We start from the raw sequence: 22,640 nt of genomic DNA on the forward strand, positions 1-22,640 counted from the left end.
AAGTTAGTCCATAAAAGTGATCGGTTTTATATTTAAGTATATTGGCTTATAGCTATCTTATTGGTATGGGCTAATATGTGTAGAGACCCACTTCTCTATCTCTTATTTTATGATGAGCTTAATAGGAGATATGAAAGACTTTATATATATAGGTGCTAGAGTTAGGGTTATGATCCCCAATTCATATGTTTTTCTATTCTCTCTGACATCTCATCATCAATAGAATAACAAGGGAGACCATAAAGAATTGGAAGATACATAACCCACCGCTCATCAATCCGATTAAGAAAGGTACGCTTCTTCAATTATATTCTAACGATCAATCTAGTATGAAGTACTTAGTTTGGATTAAATCCAACCAGCTAAGCCTTCTTATAATTATAGTAACAAAAATACAAGATAATCATCAGCAAATGAATAAGATGATAATCCTGCGGGATAAAATTCACAAGTACAACTTGTAATTATTACATATTAGAGTTCTAATTAATGACCTCTATTATTGGTTTATAGGTATCTTATTGGCATGCGCTAATATTTGTAAAGACTTACTTTTCTATTTCTTATTTTATGATGGGCTTAGTAGGATATATGAAAGACTCACTACAAAAAAATCATTTTATAGAGACGAGGGATTTCGTCTCTAAATAGTCCAAATCCGTCTCAAATTGATGATTGGAGACGGATTTGAGACGAAATGGGGCGTCCCTATAGAGGGCGTCTCAAAAAAATTTGAGACGGAATTTTGGCAAGTCCATTACAAATTTGAGACGAAAAGTTTGAAACTCTATATACAATCCCATCTCAATTTTAATTTAGAGACGAAATTTTAGTAATCCGTCTCAAGTTTGAGATGCTTATAGTTTCCGTCTCAAATTCCGTCTCTAATAATCCATAATTTTGTAGTGACTTTATATATTTATAGGTGCTAGGGTTAGGATTATGGTCCCCAACTCATATGGTTTTCTATTTTCTCTGATATCTCATCATCAATAGAATAACAAGGGAAATCATATAGAATTGAAAGATACATAATCCACCGCTCATCAATCCGATGGAGAAAGGTACGCTTCCGCATTTATGTTCTACCGATCAATTTAGTATGAAGTACTTGGTTTGGATTAAATCTAACCAGCCGAGCATTCTTATAACAACATGTAATTATTACATAATAGAGGTCTAATAAATGACCATAACAATTAATCAAAGATATAATAACCTAGCTAGGGCCATAAACTTTTATGACCTAGCTAGGCATATCAATCGATCTTTAAACCAGCATGCGATAATCAAAGCTCAAAGTTCTTCAACCTCTGAGTAATCCTTGCAACAGCATTACTCGACGCAGCCTCGCCCATCTACAAATTATAAAATGTATTAAACCATAAATAATACTTTCTCCGTTCCGAAAATATCGCACTATTTGTTTTTTACACTATTCACACTACGACTTTGGCTATTTTTTATGATTCGTACGTAAGAGAACTTTAGTCATGTAGGGTCATGTTAGATACGTATCAATAAATATTTTCTAAATATTAATTTTTTATAATTTTTATTTGCACACGATTTGCGATATTAAGAGTCAAACTAATGGTTAGAGAAGTAAAAGTCAACCATGATGTGATATTTCCGGAACAGATGAAGTATATGTACTCATAATCAAATAAAATCAGTAGATGGTAAATCAATTACGAAACTCTACAAATTAGACATGTTTTCTTCACCTTAAATAAATATGTCAATGGGACGAGAAGTTAGTTGAGCCGGTTAAGGAAGAAATGTATAACTTAATTAAAAAATTTATTCAATTTAGAATATACTTTACAAAATATTTTCCGGATCAGTATTATATTTATTATTTATTAAGAAATTTTAGACAACTCTAAATGAACTAATTAGCGTCCTTGATTTAATACTTTGTTCTAATTATATATCAATGGTCCAGATCTACAGATTATGTGTCTATAAAACAAAATTGTCATATCCAGTGCATGTATAGGTATCTGGCCTATCGTCACCTTCATTATTGTCGTTATTTACGGAGTAATACTGTTAATCCTCGGTTTTATCTGTACATAAAACATTATTACTTTTAATTTGCAAGGGGATTAAACATGTTCTTTTTAACCAGTAAGTGTAAGTTAAGTTTAGTACAAATTCATTAAAAAGAGCATGCCCTAATTAACTAACGTAGCATTAAATTAACAAAATTATGTACAAATTAAAGATCGATAATAGTTTAATTTCTTGATAAATTACCAAGCTAGTCTAGCTTTTTATTTATCTTTCATTTATTTTCTTAAGTCATATTTAATTATATCATACCTGTGCATGAATGGTGTGAAAAACAATGTTTTCAGCAACAGAATAGTTAACGTTGACAACTTCAGCATTTTCCTCATGCAGAATTCGGAGTGCCTCAGTGAAAACAAACTGGCACTCCAACCCCGTCAACACAGTCACCTCTAGCCTCTAGGGCATTCCCATTTTCAGTCACTTCGATTTGGACCGGCGAGTTCGTCGAGTAACTTCCTCTATTAGCATTATACCCTCCAGCTGATCCCTGCAACTCATCCCTGGTCATACTCAAATTTTTGATGTTGTCCTGAAGTTGCCTGATGTAGTTTGTTGCATCATCTATTTGATCTGGAATTGCCTGCATAACATATAATTAATTGTATCGATTTTTTTTACCAAAATAGCTGCTTTTATAATTTTATTTACCAAAATGGCTATTTTTTAATTCTATTTCCCAAACCAGCTACTATTTATTTACCAAAATTACTACTTTTACAATTTTGTTTACCAAAATGGCTATTTTTTATTTTTTTATTTCTATTTCTCAAATTAGCTACTATTTATTACCAAAATGACTATTTTGACTTTGATGCAAAAAAAAAAAAAAAAACCTTTGGCTTGATTTTTTTTTTTAAACAAGTGAACCGGGTTTTGGAGATTTTTTAATACTTTTTACTAAAAGGCAAGTAAAATTATTTTCTTTAGTTTATGTTTTAGATGAACCATTCCCTTATTTTCCTAATCGTACGAGATGTCAAGAGTTTGGGCAAATATAATACTCTTCCACCTAACTCTTTATTTTACCTTTCCTATTTATTCGAGCTGATTTGAAGACAAAAATTCCAGAACATTGAATATATAATTGAATCTCAAATATATATGCATGAAAAATAAGCATTAAACGTTCAAAAAGAAAGAAAATTACATACTTGTCAATTTTCCTCTTGGAATCTTTAATCAAAAAATATTAGCGTTTATGAATGTCGATAGACAATTGGAGAAATTGCAAAACACCGGACTCCAATGGCGTTTCTCCAATGACGTTTCTCCAATGACGTTTATAGTTTACTTAGGTATTAGAAAACTAAAATGAACCCAAAAGATATACATATAAAAATAAGTCCCTAAAAAAACCACATTGGTTCCCTATTAAAAAAAATAAAAACTCAAATCAAATCCGTTCACTATTAAAAAAAAACTCAAACAAGATAAAAAAAAAAAAACTCAAACCAAACCGGTTCAATATAAATAAATAAATGAAAACTCAAACCGGTTCACTAATAAATAAATTAATAAATAACTCAAACTAGTTCACTCAAAAAACTGAAGCTGGTTGATTGATTTTTCTTCAAAGTCAAAACAGTAGCTAGTTTGAGAAATATAATTTAAAATTAGCTATTTTGGTAAATAAAATTATAAAGTAGTCAATTTGGTAAATAAAATGGTAAAACTAGCCAATTTGGTAAATAAGTAATTTGCAAGATGTTAATAGATTTACCAATTGTTTGTTGGTTCAGTGATGATTAGGGTTGAACTTGGTAGGGGAACCTCGTATTTGATCCCCCGCAACATTAATTGGGGGGACTGAAACCTATCCACCTATATCTTACCCCGAATTTAAATTAGTCCTAAGGGTGAACCGGATACTAACACAAAAAAAAAAAATGTTAATAGATTTAATTAAATTCTTGTTGCACTACTTTTATGGGCCGGTGTGAAAACTATAAAATACGGAGTACTTAGTTTTAGTGAATGCGCGCTTAAAGATGTTTTTTTTTTGGTGTTAGCACCCGGTTCACTCTTAGGGATAATCCGGATTCGGGGCGAGTTTTGGGTGGATAGGTTTCAGTCCCCTCCCAATTGTTGTTGCGGGGGATCGAACACGAGTTCTCCCTACCAAGTTCTGCCTCAATTACCACTGAACCAACAGACAATTGGTAATGCGCGCTTAAAGATGTGATTATGCATGTATATCTCAAAACTAATTATATATGTTACCGCTATATAGAATGATTATTATCTTAACCTAGTGCCCCCCTCTCCCCTTTTAGAAGGTAGATATAGGGTTTTGGATTGGAGATGCATGGAGTATATAAAAAAAAAATAACTAGCTATAATCTCATCGAAAAATAATATACTATGTATAGAAATGTGATAATTAAATATATTCAAACATATATTTATATTAATTAAGTATATATGCATGCAAGATAAACTAACATAAAACAGTTCTTAAAAACATATCGAGTAGAGAAAAAGAGAGACCCTTGGAAAAGAGGACGGATCCTGAGGGACAAGTGAGTTGAGTTCGGAATAGAGATTTTTCATTTGGTTTCTTCGGTCTTTCTCCATGGTTTTCCTGTCTCTTTTGGATGAACCATTGTTGGAAATCCTAGTGAGAATACAAAAGAAAAATGAGTGGGGAAAAGGGAATGTGAAAAGTCCCACATGGAAAAAAAGCCAACTACTTCTAATGTTTATATTTGGGGCTTGAGGGAATCATTTGTTTAAGAAAGCATGTGAGTGGCATGGGTGGTCACAACACACACACTCGCGCCGGGCCGGGCTCGGGCGAGGGCCTTGGTACTTGGTACTTGGCGAATGCGGTTCGCGGGCGTGGGGTGGGTTTTGTGGGCCGGGTTATTCTTTTTGGTCAAAGGCGGTTTGATTAAGTCAGAAGACTTAATCAACCCACTAACTTTGGAAACTGCTCCATTAATCACGTCATTACTCCCCACTAGCCGTTTTATGACTGTTGCAGTTCCCCATTACTCCCGTAACTTCTCCACTAGCCGTTTTTTGCTGTTGCAGTTTCCCAAAGCCTCATTATAAATTCATCGTTTATTTCCACAAAAGATACAGAAACTTACAATCAATCAATCTCTCAGATTCCTCTCTTTCTGGGCAAATATTCTGGTCTCCAATCGGGGATTGTGAGTGCACATAATTCTCGGTGTCGTGTAAACCCTGGAGGGCAACCGCAAGTGTTCTACTGCATCGGAGGTAGCGCGGAATTATCTTTTAGAGCAGTGGTCCGGCCACGGCACGACAATCGTTTCAGTTCGTATTACGCAACATCCAGTTAAATCGTTCCAATTACTTATTTAGATAACAACCATTAGAGTTCTTTTTCATAGTTTTTTATGATAAGCTAGAAATAACACTGATATAGAGAATATAGTAAGTACTCAAACCCTAAAGTATGTGTTTTTTTCTTTTTGTTTTTATGATATATTCATCTCACTGCACTATGTAGGTATATTTATAAATAAAGAGAAGGGTAGTAAAGGCATAAAAAATATCATAGTATGAACCCCTAGACTTCTTTTAAACGTGCAATTTAACCCCTTTTTTTTCAATTGTATCAAATTGACCCTAGACTTTTATGTTATGTGCAATTGGACCCTGATTTTTTTATATGACTTTTAAAATGTTTTTCTTACTTTTTTTTTTAAAGAGGTTAAAGTACTTTTTAAGATGTGTAATTTTGTAAAATTACAAAATACAGTATAAACTACCGTATTAAAACAGTTAATACATTTACTCCGATTTCATCGGATACCAGGTACTCCATATTTCCACCTCCACCTTCTCTCACCATCAAAATCCTATAAACTAATACTATTCTCCTCCTTCCTTCCCTCGCCTCTCAACCTCCCCAAAAATAAAATCAGTGATATAATTTGTGGGAAATGAGCAAAATAAGTTGGGATTGAATACGAGAAGAAGATCTTCAAGTAATTAAGATACTAGAAAGCACATCTAATTAATTTGCCTCATCATCAAGTTCTACAATTTTTATGCTCATCAAATCCACTGTCAAAACTTCCCCAAAGCTATGGATTTCGGCTAAAAATTTAAAGGCATGAGTACTTGTGTTAGTATTGTGTCAATTTGAGGTAAATTTTGTTTCTTATTTTTGCATGTTAATTTTAATTGATTATTTTGGTGATTTTTGTTCTTGAATTTCTGTTTTTGTTTATTAGAAATGAGGCTTATGAGCTATGAAGCACGGGTAACGCAGTTTAGTGAGGTATCCGTACCGGGTACCTCTCGGGTACGGGTACCTCATGGGTACGTACGAGATTCGTATTCAAATATTGGGTACGGTCAACTTAAATGGGTACGGTCAACACCATTTCTGGGTATGTTTCAGATACTTCTTGGTCTCGAATATAAGTACCCATACAAAAAAGCCAAAAAATTCAAAGTATAAAGCCAACCAATTATTCAAAGTTCAAAATCTGGAAAAAAAACATAAATCAAACCATTATTTCTTTAAATTAACACTTAATCCGGCTTTAAAATGATTATTCGACCCAAAAACCTCTTTTCATGACCTGGAATTGCTTTAATTTTGACCTCAAATTAAAAGCCCCAAATTGGTATAAACCCTAAATTTCGAGAGAGAAAAATTTAAGGTTGCCAATTACGCAAGATGGATCTTGAGATGATTTGATCCATTAATTATCTGATTAAATCTTGAGCCTTCTTCACCATTGTTGATTGCTCAAGCTTCTGCAATTGTAGGGAGAAAGAAAGGGGAAGGCGGCGTGAAAAGGGAGAACCGGGGAAGGGAGAAAGAATGAGGGGAAGTTAGGGCTTACCCCTTTTGTTGCTGTACTTTTAATTTTAAATTTTTATTTTTTTAAAAAGGAAGATATACAGCTGTATCTTCCCAAAGCTGATTACTGATTTTTTTTATGTTTACTTTTTCTTCCCAAAGCTGGTTTTTTATGTTTAATTTTTCTTTTCATTGAATTTGTACTTGAGAAATATTCTTCCGAAATGAAGGATTTATTTTTTTAATTTTTTTTTTAGATTTTTTTGCCGTATCCTTACCTTACTCGTTTCTTGGAATTTTGATTTTGTCGTTTCCCGTCCCCGTACCCGTCCTAGTATTTGTCTCCGTACCCGTTTCCGTGCTACATATATAACTTATGAGAATGAATGGTTGGTTTATTAATTAGAAGGGGTCATATTGGTTTTGTTGTCCCTAGGATTAGTTTACCCATCAATTTTTACTTAAGCTTTACCAATTAATGAATTGAGTTACAAAAGCAGGGTATAGAAATGCAAATCAAGTTTTTCCTCCATGGAAATGCAAATACAGAGATTTAAACCACTCTAGTATTATTGCAGTTTTGGTACTGGTAAATGGACCTTTACAAAAAAAAAAGGAGAAGCTTGTAGTAAAAATCAAAGAGAAATGGAATAGAGCATAACATATTCTATCCAAATTAAAGTATGCTAAAACTTGTTCATATATTAGCAACATTAAATGATGCATTAGCCTAGGCAATCCTTTGTGGGCATGTCTTGTATTTATGACCAGGTTCTTTGCAATTAGAGCACAATTGCTTTCCACTTTTGGGGACTCTATAGGGATGTTTTTTACTCTTAGCTTCACCATATATATGCTATCTTCCTCTTATTTGGTGGCCTCCCATGCTTCACTCTAGCATCACTTGACGAAATTGGACCTCCTTCAACTTTCTTCCACAAATGTTTTCCATTCACGGGCTCTAGAGGGAATGAGTATGCAGTTTGATAAGTATCTTTGTGATACCAAATCCCCACATAACTTTTCGGATTCTCTTTTTCACATATTGCAGTTATTGCATGTAGACACGGATACCCATTCACATCCCAATATCTACAAGCACATTTCCTTTGATCAAGTCTGACGGCATATGGTAGGTTGCTATTATGAATGTGTTGTACCTCATACACATTTGTATTAGCTTCAATTTCCCTCCAATTCCTTGTACCTTGCCTAAAATCATTCAATTTAGCTCGAATTCTAGGGGTGACAATGCCATTGCATTTTGCAGCTTCTGCTTTCTCATCTACCATCTCGCCCATCACTTGCCTTCTTATTTCTTCTAACATTGTCAAAATTGGTTTTTCTCTAGCTTCTACAATCCACGAGTTGAATGTTTCTGCCATATTATTGCAAGTAACATCAGTAGATGCCCAAGTGTTGTAATAGCTTCGACAAATTTTTTTCACATTTCTTGCAGACATCTCCGTATAAGCTTTTCCGCAATCTGTGTTCTTAACTCTTGCATAACATCGAGAAATGTTTTCTCATTATATGCCTTTACAGCTCTCCAGAACAACTTATGCAATGGAGCTCCCTTGATAATCTTTATCCAATTTGTGAAGATGTGTCTCGCACATAGCCTATATGAAACATTGGGCAGCAATTGAGCTATTAAAGGCAGCAATGCCTAATTTTTAAAAAATAAAATAAAACAATCAACCAGTTAGCTATCATAAATGACTCTTCTATTTAGTTTAGCGTGCAAAATATAAGCATAAATACCTTTGTTGATCAGATAATAGAGTCCATCCTTTTCCGTCTTGCATTTTTAAATCATCTATAAGATGTCTAAGAAACCACGACCAACTTTCTTTTGATTCAGAATCCAGAATAGCCCATGCTACAGGAAACATTTGATTATTTGCATCTCTACCTATGGCACCTAGTATGTCACCTTTACACTAACCTCTCAAGAATGCTCCATCTAGTCCCAGCACTTTCTTAAATCCATGTAAGAATCTTTTTCTCAAAGCTGCAAAGTTGATATAAATCATGTGAAACTGAGGAATAGGTTTTGAAATGTGAGGTTTTAAGGCCAGGAATAAGCTAGTCCCCTTATTAGAACTCTTCAATTCATACATGTAAGCTCTTAAAGACTCGTATTGTCTCTCTACTACCTTGCTACATGCAAAAAAAGCATACTTTTTTGCCCTAGTACCTTGCCATCTATTAATTTCACACCGTAGGTTTCTTCTACATCCTTGATGAAAAGTTTCAGTTTCCAAGTTGGGTGTTTAAGGAGCTTTTCTTGATACTCCTCTCCAAGAAAGTAGGTATATATGAACCCTTTTGTTTTTCATGGTAGGCGTACAATTGTGGACATCCTTGAGAAAAAAGTATTTGTAGACATCCATACACTTTCATGTATCTCGCGCTAAGCTTCCAACAACACCCATCAGGGTACGTAGAACTTGCACTTTACGAGTACCCTATTAGATTCATTGTGACAATAATTCCAGGATGTGTATGTTTGACAACTATAATAGATAAGTGCTTACCTTAATACACTTGCATCTTGGAACAATTGACCAACTCTATTTGAACTAGCCCAAAAGTGGTACTAGGATCAAATAGTGGCCATTCACATTTTTAAAAACTTCTGGATCTTCCTCCTCATCACTAGTGGACTTTAATCCTCAGAATCTCTTTCATAACATTGTCCTTCTAAATCATGGTTTCCAAGTAGTCATCCCTAGCCCTAGACTTTTGTTTTTCTCTACTTTCCCAGACCTCTCTATTGTGATCATCACTCAAAACCTTTTCCAAATTCTCTGTAATTCTTTTTCCTCCAGATTTATATCTCTTATTGACCCGGCCCACTCCCTTTTCTTATTTTGAACATCAATAAACTCTTCATCACTACTTGCTGCCTCTCCGTCATAAATTACCGCTTCAATGTCAGTCAAGTATGCCTCCTCAAATCCATCCTCATTTATGCTTCCTTCCACCACTTCTACTGGCATGTTGATATTTATCCTATCCAATTCTCTTCTGTAATCAAAATTTAAATTTACATGATACAAAATATTTCCATTGTCATCTTCTTCACGAGAATGAAATAGGAACAATTGAATGATCTAAGCTTTTAATCATCATTTTTAGATTCTTCGTAGTAAAATTATTGATATTTATTGTTCCCTCGACACAAGAGCCTCCCACATATTCTATACCCTCCTTTACATCATCCTTGAACTCCATTTTCCCTCCGTGAAAACACTTCAAATTCACAATGTTTGCAGCTTCGGTACCTATCACCATAAATACATGTATATAAAATTATTAGGATGCATGCTATTCTATTTATTGTCAAAGACAAGTATTAGGTGTATTTGTAATATCCCGTATTTTATCACTAACAATATTAGATATGGTTTTAAATTAATATTTTATTTGTCAATCGATATGCCCAATAAGACATATTTTACAAAAATAACTTTATTATTTGAGCAATTAATTAAAAAGTGATCTCTATTTTATTATTTTAGATAACTTATTAACTATATTGTATATTTACATTTCGAATATTTCGAAGAATTTCCGCCAAACCTAACCGATCAAGTTTCAAATACTCACTCCACTCTTATATTTTGGATTTACGTAAATAGCTCACAATAACCATGCTATCATGTCTTATCCCATAATCCTCTAACAAACTCACAGAACTAACAAACTACTAGAATAATTAGTAGGACATATCTTACTTGACCAATCCTATCATAAAGGCACTTTGGATATTAATCTCCCTCTAGCTCTCAATCCCTCCCGCTAACTCGTCCGTATGTAATTCAAACTTCAAAGATCAAACTGATTCTTATCTCATCATGTTTTTAATTATCTAAATATTTTCAAACTATACTTATCATATAGCATCCCTTCCATAACAAACCCAATAATCTAGCAACTAACACTTATCTTCCTAGGAGCATACCAATCATTATCTTAACCGTAATATCACATCTCTATAATTCCCTATAAATATGAGACTTAGTCATTACTTCTAGGGTTTTTGCAAAAGCATAAGATACTCTCAAAGCCTCACCGGAAGAACCTCTCAAGAAAGCCAAAAACAAACCTCGATCGCGGAAGTTGGTTTTTGTCTACTTTCGACTGCACCGAAACACCATTAAACGTTACCGAAATCCACCATAAGGACAACCATTGTAAAGCCCTCACATCCCTCTTTGTACCTGATCTTTAAGCGCTAAAAACCGAGCATAAGCGAAGGTAACCCACCCTCTCGAAGTTGTACTGGTTGTAGCAATTCGTACGTTTCTACTCCCGTATGTTTTGGAAAATGGGCGGCAAACACCATTGCTTTCTTGGAATCAATCATCACGTGGGGGTTGATGATATTGTCCCACTTTAATTAAAAGAATTTTATTCTTCATTTTGTATTATTTTAATTTCAAATAAATCGTTTTCCGAAAGTATTGATTTCTCATACGATTATACACACTAACATGGTCGAGTTTTATCTACGCATACCCGGTTACTGTTGTACAATCTAGTATAACCTACATCCGCATCTTACATATACTGACACTAGGTTATTTTACGCTTGTTTGTAGAGAACGTAGGGCGTGAGAATACCTACTAGTGTTCGTGTGTGCAATTTGTGAGACTAGCTTACCAAGGTAAGCTACTATGTTCACCGCTTTGTTAAACCTTGTAAAAGCATGGTTTTGATGTGACTTACGTGTGTTTTGTATGTACGACATGATTAGTTCTTTATATATAATTATATATGTATATCTTCTTTCATGAATTATGGCCATGTTTAATTTGGTTTGGATAAAACGATGAATGTAACCGAAACAATAGCTAATATATATACGGCATTTTCCATGGGTCATAGTTATGAAATATTTGGTGGAGGTTACAGCTAAGTAAAGATAAAGGACTTTTGGCTCTAATAATTGAGATGAATCCTAAGAAACTAGCTGCAGTTAATAGATATGAATACATGCACGACTTGTATATATTTGATCTGTGTATATGTTGATCACGCAGAGACCTCTTAAACAGTAATTACGTAAAGTGAAATACACTTGGTTGGTAAGACATCTTAGGTAGGATCCCCTAAGGTGATGAACATACTGGTGGTATGACATAACGTGTCTTAATATTTTAGTCGGAGCTAACTAGCACGACCTAGGCTTATTCTACTCCTTTGAGTTAAAAACACTCACTGGGGGGTGTGCACACTTAAGGACTAAGACCTGTTTTGGTGGTTACACCCATTAGGGTGGTAGTCTCGAACTACAATTATGGTGGAATTATCTTGTTCTCTTACCTCTAAGTAATTAATTAACTGTTAATTATGGACTGAGTGCGTGTGCTTGTTACGTGCTATCTATGCATGAAACGTTTTTAAGATAAAATGTTTTCCAAAGTAAGAAAAAAGTTTTCGAAAATGTTTTACAGGGTGAAGTAGTACTTACTCAATTTCCACTGATTTGTGGTTTCCCTTCTGTATATGTTTTCCAATTTACAGGTATGCGTGACACGTCATGAGCGACCGTTTCACAACTACTAGTAGCAAGTTATTAATAACGTAGATCACCTAAAGACAAACATTTTGGTTTTATTTAATTCAGTTTGTAACAATATTTTGGGTGGTTGGTTTAAGTTATTTAATTATGACAATGTTGGTTTATTTATAAGGTTGGATTATTGATGGATAATATAGCCTTACATTTGGGTTGTAGCCTAACTGTGGCGGTAATACCCCTAATTTATTATTTTATGCTTCCGCTATAAGACCTAATCAGGTATGGAAATTGAGGGTGTTACAGTATTAGTGTCATACTGTTAATTTATTTTGTTTGATCCAACAAAAGGTTATAGCCATATGATTTTAGCTCTACCGATTTTAACACCTCTATGGTAATTAATATCGGATCATTTTGCTTCTTTAATGACAAAATATAACAAAATAAGCATGGAGATCTATCAAATATTGTAGGTAATGGTTTTACAGCTTCATCTATTGTCAACATTGATCGATATTGATAAAAAAAAATAGATTTGTACAATTTTGTTAATGGTTGTTTGCTGATAAACCCTAATATCGAAAATTTTCAGGTATGGACAATAAACAATAAAGGGGTACATAGAGAAAATGAATTACATACCTGGCGTAGAAGATGACATTGAAGGAAGGTAGAGAAGGTTGTGGAGGAGACTATGGGTAGGGTTATGAATAATATAAACAATATACTCCATCCGTCCCAGATTAGTTGTTACACTTACCTTTGCACAAAGTTTTAGGTGATAAGTGGTTGTTTGGTTATCAATTGTTATTTTATTGAAAAAGTAGATGTGATAGGAGTTAGTGGGGTATTTTTTTAATTGAATGAGAGGGTGTGGGGACAAAAAAATATTTAGTGGGAAGAGAGAGACAACATAATAATTGTGGGGTCATTCCTAATTCAGAAGTGTAACAACTAATCTAGGACGGACGAAAAAGGAAAGTGTAACAACTAATCTGGGACGGATGGAGTAATTCATGCGGAAAAACCATAAAGCCAGGAATCCAAATTAATTGCCACATAGTCAATTAGCATAATTAGTATACATACAATGTGATGTGTGCCTTCCCTAGCTGCTCCGAAACCGAACAAGAACAAGTATAGGACTCCAAATGTCGCCCATCCGTAGATAGTCCACCGCACGTTCGGATCCGCCTTAGATTCAACCAACTAGAATATTCTCTAAGGTTTTATGTGCACTCGGGAAACTCAAAATATTGATAGGCAAGTATTAAATTTTCTCTTGAATTTAATGTGTTAGAATAGTTTATTGAGTTGCATTATAAATTGTGATCATGAACCACATATTTATAGGGTAGAAATAAAGGAGTTTCAATCCTACTAGGAATCGATTAACTAAATCCATTAGGACTCTAGTTAATTAATTAAATTAGAATTCTAGGGACAATCAAACACTAAGTATTTCAGATTTACCCTAAACATCTAATTTTAGTAAAATTAGGAGAACACAAGATTACTTGGCTCGCAAGCAACCGGCCGCCCAAGGGCTTGCACCGTGTGGCCTTGAGCCCACGTTGCTGCTGTGCTTGGCGTCCAGCACTCAGCACGCGGCCCACGGCTGGGAGCTGCTGCCTTGCTCAGCCCATGCGCGCTTTGTGTCCAGCAGTAGAACGTGGCCCATGCGATGGCGCTGCTTCCTTGCACGGCCCAAGCCTTGCTGCTCCGTGCCGGCTTGCTTGGCGCTGGGCCTGGCGCTTGCGCTGGTCCTTGCGTCTCGCAAACTCGTTCGTCTAGCGTTCGCACGTCGCGCTTTTGGTTTGTTTTCCGATTCCGTAATTTATTTCTGATTCGAACAAATATTTACGTTTCTGTTAATATTTCCGATTCCGGAATTTATTTCCGATTCGAACAAATATTTACGTTTCTGTTAATATTTTCGATTCCGGAATTTATTTCCTTTTCCAACAATATTTCCGATTTTGGTAATATTTCCGTTTCCGGCAATATTTCCGATTCCGTCAATATTTCTATTTCCGATAATATTTCCGATTCCGATAATATTTCCGTTTCCGGCAATATTTCCGATTTCGGCAATATTTCTATTTCCGATTCGAACCATGTTTCCTTTTCCGGCAACATCTACGACTTGGATAATATTTATATTTCCGTCATGATCCATATTTGCGTTTCCGGTAATATCATCATTTCCGGAGTATTCTATATTTTTCCTTTTGACGATTTCAGCTCCCACTGGAATCGAGATCCGTCGTTTCCGAATGTTTATAAATGGAGGATTTAATGAATAATATATTCACTTAAATACTTCATCCGTTCACGTACTATTTGTGTGACCCTACGGGTTCAGTCAAGAGTAATTTGTGGAAAAATATTATTAATTCCACTTGAAATGAAGCGGCCTCTAGCTAGGCATTCAGCTCACTTGATCTCACTGAATTTATTAACTTGTTTAATTAATATTGAATCGCATTTATTAGATTTAGCATTGAATGCATACTTGGACCAATAGAATTATTTCCTTTCAGTCTCCCACTTGTCCTTAGGGACAAGTGTGCATTTACTAATTCCTTTGTCGCTCGATGCCAGCTCATGAACATAAGGTAAGAGTAGTCATCCTTATTATGTCCAGAGGTATTTCTCGGTTTCGGAGTTCAACTGATCAAATAAACAGATAATCATAGCCTATGATTCATCTGAGCACGGCCATGCATTTTTTAGTTTCTAGCTCTCCAAGTGGCCTTGTACAAATTTCAGCATCTTATCCGGATTTATGGGAGGACAATCCCAATCTTGTAATCTTGAGGTTAGACTTCGTTTGATAGGTGATTACCTGAGCGTTGCCGTTATAGTGTCCTTTTACGGTGCGACGCTTGACAACGTCAAAGTAACCAGTTCTCAAACAAGTAATCTCAAATCACTCAGGTATTGAGGAATAGTGTATAATAATGTAATGAAATTTACTTATGACAGATTTTCATCTCTTACAGTAAAGTTTCATAGGTTTGTCCGATACTAATCTTCTCAAGTAAGTATCTATGCAAATGATTGTGACATTGCCATGTCCACATAGTTCAAGAAACATAACTACTAGTCATCTTGCATTCTAGTCGTCTAGCGTTTTCTATGCGTCCACCTTTATAGAAAACTTCCGACCAGGGACCTTTTTCAACTTTTGACATTCAAGTTCAGTTGATAGACATTTCTTAGTCACAGGACTGGTCCTGACAATCTATCTTGAATATACACAAAATTAAATGGAAAAATGAATTATATTCATTTATATGAATGGTTAACCAAAAACGTTTTACAAAGTATTAAACTCTAAAACTTTAAAACATTTATTAAGGATATCAAAGTCATTCTCCAACATGCTTGATTCCCATAGCTGCAGTCTCCGAGTTGTGCTTCGCTTGCGGCAGAGGTTTAGTCAATGGATCTGAGATGTTGTCATCAGTTCCAATCTTGCTTATCTCGACTTCTTTTCTTTCCACGAACTCTCGTAGAAGGTGAAATCTACGAAGTACATGCTTGACTCTCTGGTGGTGTCTAGGCTCCTTTACCTGTGCAATAGCTCCATTATTGTCACAATATAGAGTTATTGGTCCTTTAATGGAGGGGACTACACCAAGTTCACCTATGAACCTCCTTAGCCAAATAGCTTCCTTTTCTGCTTCATGCACAGCAATGTAATCCGCTCCAGTTGTAGAATCCGCAATGGTGCTCTCTTTAGCACTTTTCCAGCTTACCGCACCTCCGTTAAGGCAGAAGAGAAACCCAAACTGTGATCTGAAATCATCTTTCTCGGTTTGGAAACTTGCGTCTGTATATCCTTTAACAATTAATTCATCATCTCCACCATAGACCAGAAAATCATCTTTGTGCCTTTTCAGGTACTTCAGAATATTTTTGGCAGCAGTCCAATGTGAAGGAAATAATGCCCTTGGTCCAAGTATGCATTCAATGCTAAGTCTAATAAATGCGGTTCAGTAATAATTAATTATGCAAGTTAATAATTCAGTGAGATCAAGTGAGTTGAATGCCTAGCTAGAGGCCGCTTCATTTCAAGTGGAATTAATAAATATTAATCCACAGCTTACTCTTAACTGAACCCTTAGGGTCACACAAATAGTACGTGAACAGATCAAGTATTTAAGTGAATTAAATACTCTATTTATGAATATTTGGAAATGACGGATCTCGGTTCCAGTGGGAGCTGAAATCGTCAAAAAGCAAAATATGAATACTCCGGAAATGATGATATTGCCGGAAACGAAATATGGATCATAACGGGAATATAAATATTATCCAAGTCGTAGATGTTGCCGGAAACGGAAACATGGTACGTATCGGAAAATATTATTGCAAATAGAAATATTACCGAAATCGGAAATATTGTTGGAATCGGAAATAAATTCCGGAATCGAAAATATTAAATATTTGTTCGAATCGGAAATAAATTCTGGAATCCGAAATAAATTCCGGAATCGAAAATATTAAATATTGTTCGAATCTGAAATGAATTCCGGAATCGGAAAACGAATCGGAAGCGCGACGTACCAAAAGATCGTCGGACGAGCTTGCTAGACGCAAGACCCATCACAAAGCCAGGCCCAGCGCCCAGCGAAGCCCGCGCGCGCAAGTGAGCAGCGAGGCAGGCCTAGCGCGCAAGCGAGCAGCGAGGCAGGCCCAGCACGCAAGCGAATGAGGCAGGCCCAGGGATGGGCCGCGTGCTGCCAGCGTCCAGCCTTGCCTTAGTACGTAAGGGCCGTTTTATTTATTTTTCGGTTGAAAACGATTTTACTTAAGTTTAATTTCGTAATTTAATTTTTTCTCGGAATTTAATTTTGATTAATTTAATTATTATAAATTTATTTACACTAATTATTTTACTAAAATTAAAACCTTGATAAAATTTAAATTAATAAATTTTAATCAACTAAAAATAAAATTAAAGGATTTAAATATTATTTGATATGAGCTTTAAATTTTAATTAAATTTGTAAGTTTCCGGTTGGACTAGGAAATACAATTTTATGTTTAAAATTTGTAAAGCATGTAAATTTCTTGATTTTAGTGGGAGCTTTTAGTCATTAAACTCTTGATTAGGTCTGCATTCCTTTAAGGTTAAAACAACTCGATTAGAACTAATATGGTTGAATAATTTGTAGATTATTGGAACCCTTTGATTAGTTGTTGCAAATGTTAATGTGATGCATAATATGTTCTACTAAGTTGCTATGTGGGCCATTCTTTGATAAATGAATGGGTGAATGGTATATTGTAAATGTACTGTTTTGTAGGTTATGGAAAGTGACTAGTATGGCCCAAATATGATAGAAAATATGGTCTGCGTACCATTAATTTGAATGTAAAATTGGTCTAATGCACCAAAGTTTTTATTTTAAATATGGTCTGCGTACCATCAAATAGTTGTAATTAGTTTCAATTATAGCTTATCCTTTTTGAAGAAAATGGCGCCTCCCATGGTGAAATTCAAGACGAAGTTTCCAATTCATTTTCAAAACGGAGTTTGACGTTGAAGCTTCAAGATGAAGTCGGGCCATACTAGATCACATTTATATCTTATGCATGCTTTAAGTTATTTATTGCTTTAAATATGTCTTAATTATGCATGAGATTGTGGCTTGATTATGTTGCATGGTTAAGGATTTTAGTTCACTTAAAATCTAACCAACATAGTAAAAGCCTTAAGTTCCAAACTTTAAAAATTGAGTTAAAAGGTGTCATGCCAAAATAACACTTACTTGGATAACCTTTACATCAATCTAAGTAATAGTTTTCCGCCATAGCGAGGTGTTACTTGTTGATCCTAAAGGGGTAAGGTACACAAATAATTGTGAGTACATGTTAGTTTTGGTGAAACTCAACGATATAAGTAAGGAGTCCTTTAATATCGTCGCAAATGAGATAGGTTTACCTAATAAGTTCTTATTCGTACCTATCAACCAAGAGTAGTTTCTAGACTATTAGCAAAGGATTTGCTTGCCTAAAATATTTTAGAATTGAGTCTAAATACATAATGTGCTTAATTCTTCAATGATATAAGGATCTTGGATTCATTTTATTCACACCTGCCGAAACAATAAATTCGAATAAAATGCCAATGACTTGTTTAAATTGCATGATTGCTTTAATTTTCAAAGTATTACTCATGACAAATGTTTAGACTTTACATACTTCAATGTATGTTTTAATTATTGTTTATAATTAAATATCTTGCACTTCTTTTAGAAAGGTAACAATAAATTTCCTCGATTGGCAGTGAATCCAAGAACGATTCACGGAAATGAGAGAAAATGAGCAATTTAAATGTACGTTTCTTAGAGCGACTTTTATGGTTGTTTTCGAGTATCAAAGTCGAATGGAAAACCGATTGGTGCTTGTGAATTCAAAATACAATGTAGTTTTGAGATCATAAAGCATTGAGTTTAAACGCTCAGCTTTACCAATGGTTAACAACCTAATATCTTTTATCCATTTAATTCTCGAATGAGTCTAGTCCCTAGATATTCGAATAGATCGATGCTTAGAGAACTTTAGAAGCTTCTGGTAAGATCATCTAGTTGAAACAGAATATTCAACATAAATAAAATGGTAAGAAATTTGTTGGAGTGACATTGGACATGTCTAACAAAGTATAAAAGTCAACACTAGAGAATTCAATTCTTAAGATTATAAGAAAGGGTACAAGAAATAGGAAAACAAGGAACAAGTGAAAGGAACTTACAATTTCGTTTCTACCTATAAGTTTATGTTTTAAAAAAAGTAACCTAGCAATCAAACTTCCTTGGTATCATATACCGCTTGAGGTTCTTCGGTAATAACTTAAACAATGGAAGCTAGGCTACACTAATGGCCTACAAGTGGGAAATGAAGCATGGCAATGCTACATTAGTTGTAGGGTCATCTAGTTTGTTTTAAGTCCTTTCAAGGCTGGAACTTAATGGCTATTTTGTTCCATAATCAGCATACCTAAATTTCTGTTTTAAAACACAGAAAGAATCACATTCAAGAGAAACAAAAACAATGTTTGTTTGTTTGAATGAAATGGTCTTTTACGGGTTGAGTCAATATGCTTGATTAAAACAAACAAATCTTTAACAATAAGAACTTTACTAGGTTCAAATCAACCCCTTGATTTGAGTTCCACTAATCTTTGCCTTTGTTGCTTAGACCATATCACCAAGTTAACATTTAAAAAAAAAAAAAAAACTCTATTTTGATGGACTTTTGAAAGTTGATTGTTTTCTAGATCATTCAAGACAAGCTACTCTTACTTGTTGAAAGTAACAAAAAGAAATGAACAATTGGTAGAACACCTAGACAATAGAGTTCAAAGCTAAAGAAATATTTTATGACTTTATTATATCACCTGGATTTGAGTAAATATTGTTTATTTACTCAATGTGATACAAGTTTGAATCTGTTTGGCTAGTTCAAAGATTCAAAAGTATAAAATCCACTTGGCAAGAAATCATAACGATCTAGGTTAGATCATGTTGATGATTACTTAAGTCAAGAATGATCATCAATGATTGTGTGTTGTAATTTCACGATCGAGCTCCATAAGGTACGGTATATCTAAATTGGAATGATCGAAGTCAATTAGTACTTGATTCGATCAATGATGAATCATAAAGATTTTCCTTTAATTTCTAAACAAGATGCTCAACTACCACCAAACAAAACCAAATTCGTCAAAGCTGTTGAAAAGTAATTTCAAAATATCTTTTCAATAAAATATATATATCTAAAGAGTTCCTAAACTCAGTGGGAGCTTAGTGTTTTTTATTCAACAAACTAAGGCCCAAGTATAGATATATGTTTCATTGTGATTTATTCAAAATGAGACACAAGGGTATTGTTTCTACCACGAATTTTTGAGAACATAATGTTTGTTTGCTCGAAATAATGTCCTTTTAGAGATTCGTTTCCAAAATGACAAGTGGGAGAAAATATACCTCGAAAGTCTTCGAGGCGAACAACAAACATAAACGGACATTCCGGAGGCTTTTAGAAGTTCTTCACAAAATCCGAACATTTATTCTTTAAGGACTTTAGAAGTGGCTTTAAAGAATAGACATCTCTTAGAAGACTTTACAAGTGCTTCAAGGAGAACAGAATATTCAAAGGAATTTCAAGTGGCTATTGATATTCTATTGTTTGATGTTCTATACCCAACTAGGCTTAGAGTTCAGGTCACTGAAACTATGAGATTCTTCTATTAGATAGAGAAGAAACCTACAACTTGCAGTCAAACTATTATCATGTAGAGTTAATGAGTTTGTGACTTGTAAGAAAACTATGATGAAACCCAGATTCCCTAAAATGGTTAGAGGCCATATATAGACTCAAATGTTTTAGACAGTTAAAAGCCATAAAACATAATCAATGTTTTGATGACAAAATTGAAATTTTGTTGATTTGCAAGAATAGATTAACACCTAATGGTTGCAAATTGGTTTTAAGGATAAAAACCATCAAACATGGAATTGTGTTCACACACAAAGCAAGATTAGTTGCTAAAGGTATCAAGAAAATTCATGGCATGGATTGTGTTGAAACCTCATGCAAAATCGTAATGCTCCAGTCTATAAATCAAGCAATGATTGCACATTGGTACATATGACAATTGGATGACAAAACGTATTCCTCAATCAAATGTTGGAAGAAACTATGTACATGGTATGTCATAGGATTTGTGGATCAAAATAAATGCTTGAAAAGGAAAGCTAGCTTATGAAATCTAAGTACAGATTTAAGCAAGCAATTGGGAATTGAAACTGTATTTTAGTGAAGCTAATAAGTACTTTATTTTTATAAAATGTACATAATTCTTGTAGATATATAAGAAGTTTAGTGGGAGTACGTAAAATTTAATTGGTTCTATGTGTATCACACACATATCTCTCTATTGTGAAATAACATTCAAATTCTAATAACTTAGATTTGAAATTATTCATCAATGATGGACCAAGGAGAAACTTAGTACATACTGGGTACTAAGACCTATTTACAAAGACCTTAGAAAATTGTTTTGGATTAAGTAATGGCATTTACTAAATCAAACACGAAAGAATCCATTGGAGATATTCGACCCATGTGAGTAAATCTAAGTAAAGAATGTTTGAACTATGTATAAGCATTTACTAAGTTAAACATCAAAGAATCTAATGAGATTCTTCACCTATGTTATATGTCAAAGAATTTAGCTGGATTCAGTATCTACTGAAATTGGATAGCTAAAGTTACATGAATAAAATTCAATTGAGAATAATTCTGCAAAAGAATTTATCATGTATGATATAATATGAGGATCGCCCAAAATGTATCGTATGGCTTTAGGCATGACGAACATATACCAATCTCTATTGGTCTAAGTAAAGATCAACTAGATTGAGATCAAGAAAATCCTATAGTACTTGAAAAGGTAAATAGGAATAATTTTCGATTCAAGGAAATAAAAATATGCTAAAAATTGATGCTACACGCATAAACACTGGCAAAGGATCAAGCAAGATCCCTTTGGAGTTAACCATTGGCAAGGACGATCTATAGAGCATCGTGTTTTGAAATGGCAACATGGATTGAAGACCATGAGTTGTTGCGTGGGAAATTAAACATTAATTTCTATGTTCTGAGATACAGATGGAAAGTCTTCCACATATCTGTGAACTGCTTGGATTAGTAAATCCAAACAAAGCAGCACTAGCAACCTATACAGTTGAAGTAAAATTACTTATTTCCTAAGAAGCAATAAAACAGGGTTGTTTATGTTAAAGAGTTCTTCACTGAAGTTGGGTAGATCACATGTCTGCTGGCTTGATAGTTCTTCATTGCAAAATGTGTAGAACCACTCTTGAAGCAAGAAAGACTAGATCATAAAATAAACATACTCAAAAGATCTGATCATCCTATCTCGAAAGGCATTCGATGAAAAGGATATTAAGATTGGCAAAAGATGATAACTAAACCTATGCAACAAGTGAAATATAACACTCACAATGTGGCACTGGAAATCAAGCATAAATTTGAATTCCATTAGTTGTTTTAAAGATGGGTTAGGGGCCCATGGTTGCAAAACATTGGGGTTGAACATTTATCATATATGCAATGTATTTTCACATTCCATTTAATCTTGGTTTAGTATTAAATGATGAGTCCTTTCAAATTTGACAATATATTCAAGATAAACTGTCAGG

At 34.3% G+C, this 22,640-nt stretch overlaps 1 protein-coding gene and 1 long non-coding RNA gene across 2 annotated transcripts; one reads left to right on the forward strand and one right to left on the reverse strand.

The window, feature by feature from the left end:
• Positions 1–1,289: 1,289 nt before the first annotated feature.
• LOC110800662 (transcription factor bHLH162-like) lies at positions 1,290–4,674 on the reverse strand. The gene is given in 4 exon segments (XM_022005969.2): positions 1,290–1,358; positions 2,329–2,472; positions 2,474–2,659; positions 4,567–4,674. Coding segments are annotated over 4 exon segments (486 nt in total). The 5' UTR covers positions 4,654–4,674.
• Positions 4,675–5,828: 1,154 nt separating this feature from the next.
• LOC110800663 (uncharacterized) lies at positions 5,829–12,707 on the forward strand. The gene is made up of 4 exons (XR_008923393.1): positions 5,829–6,200; positions 6,288–6,446; positions 11,476–11,541; positions 12,402–12,707. It is a non-coding gene; the product is annotated as an uncharacterized lncRNA (long non-coding RNA).
• The last annotated feature ends 9,933 nt before the right edge of the window (positions 12,708–22,640 follow it).

Source organism: Spinacia oleracea, chromosome 6 (assembly GCF_020520425.1).
Source record: "Spinacia oleracea cultivar Varoflay chromosome 6, BTI_SOV_V1, whole genome shotgun sequence".
Lineage (NCBI taxonomy): Eukaryota > Viridiplantae > Streptophyta > Magnoliopsida > Caryophyllales > Amaranthaceae > Spinacia > Spinacia oleracea.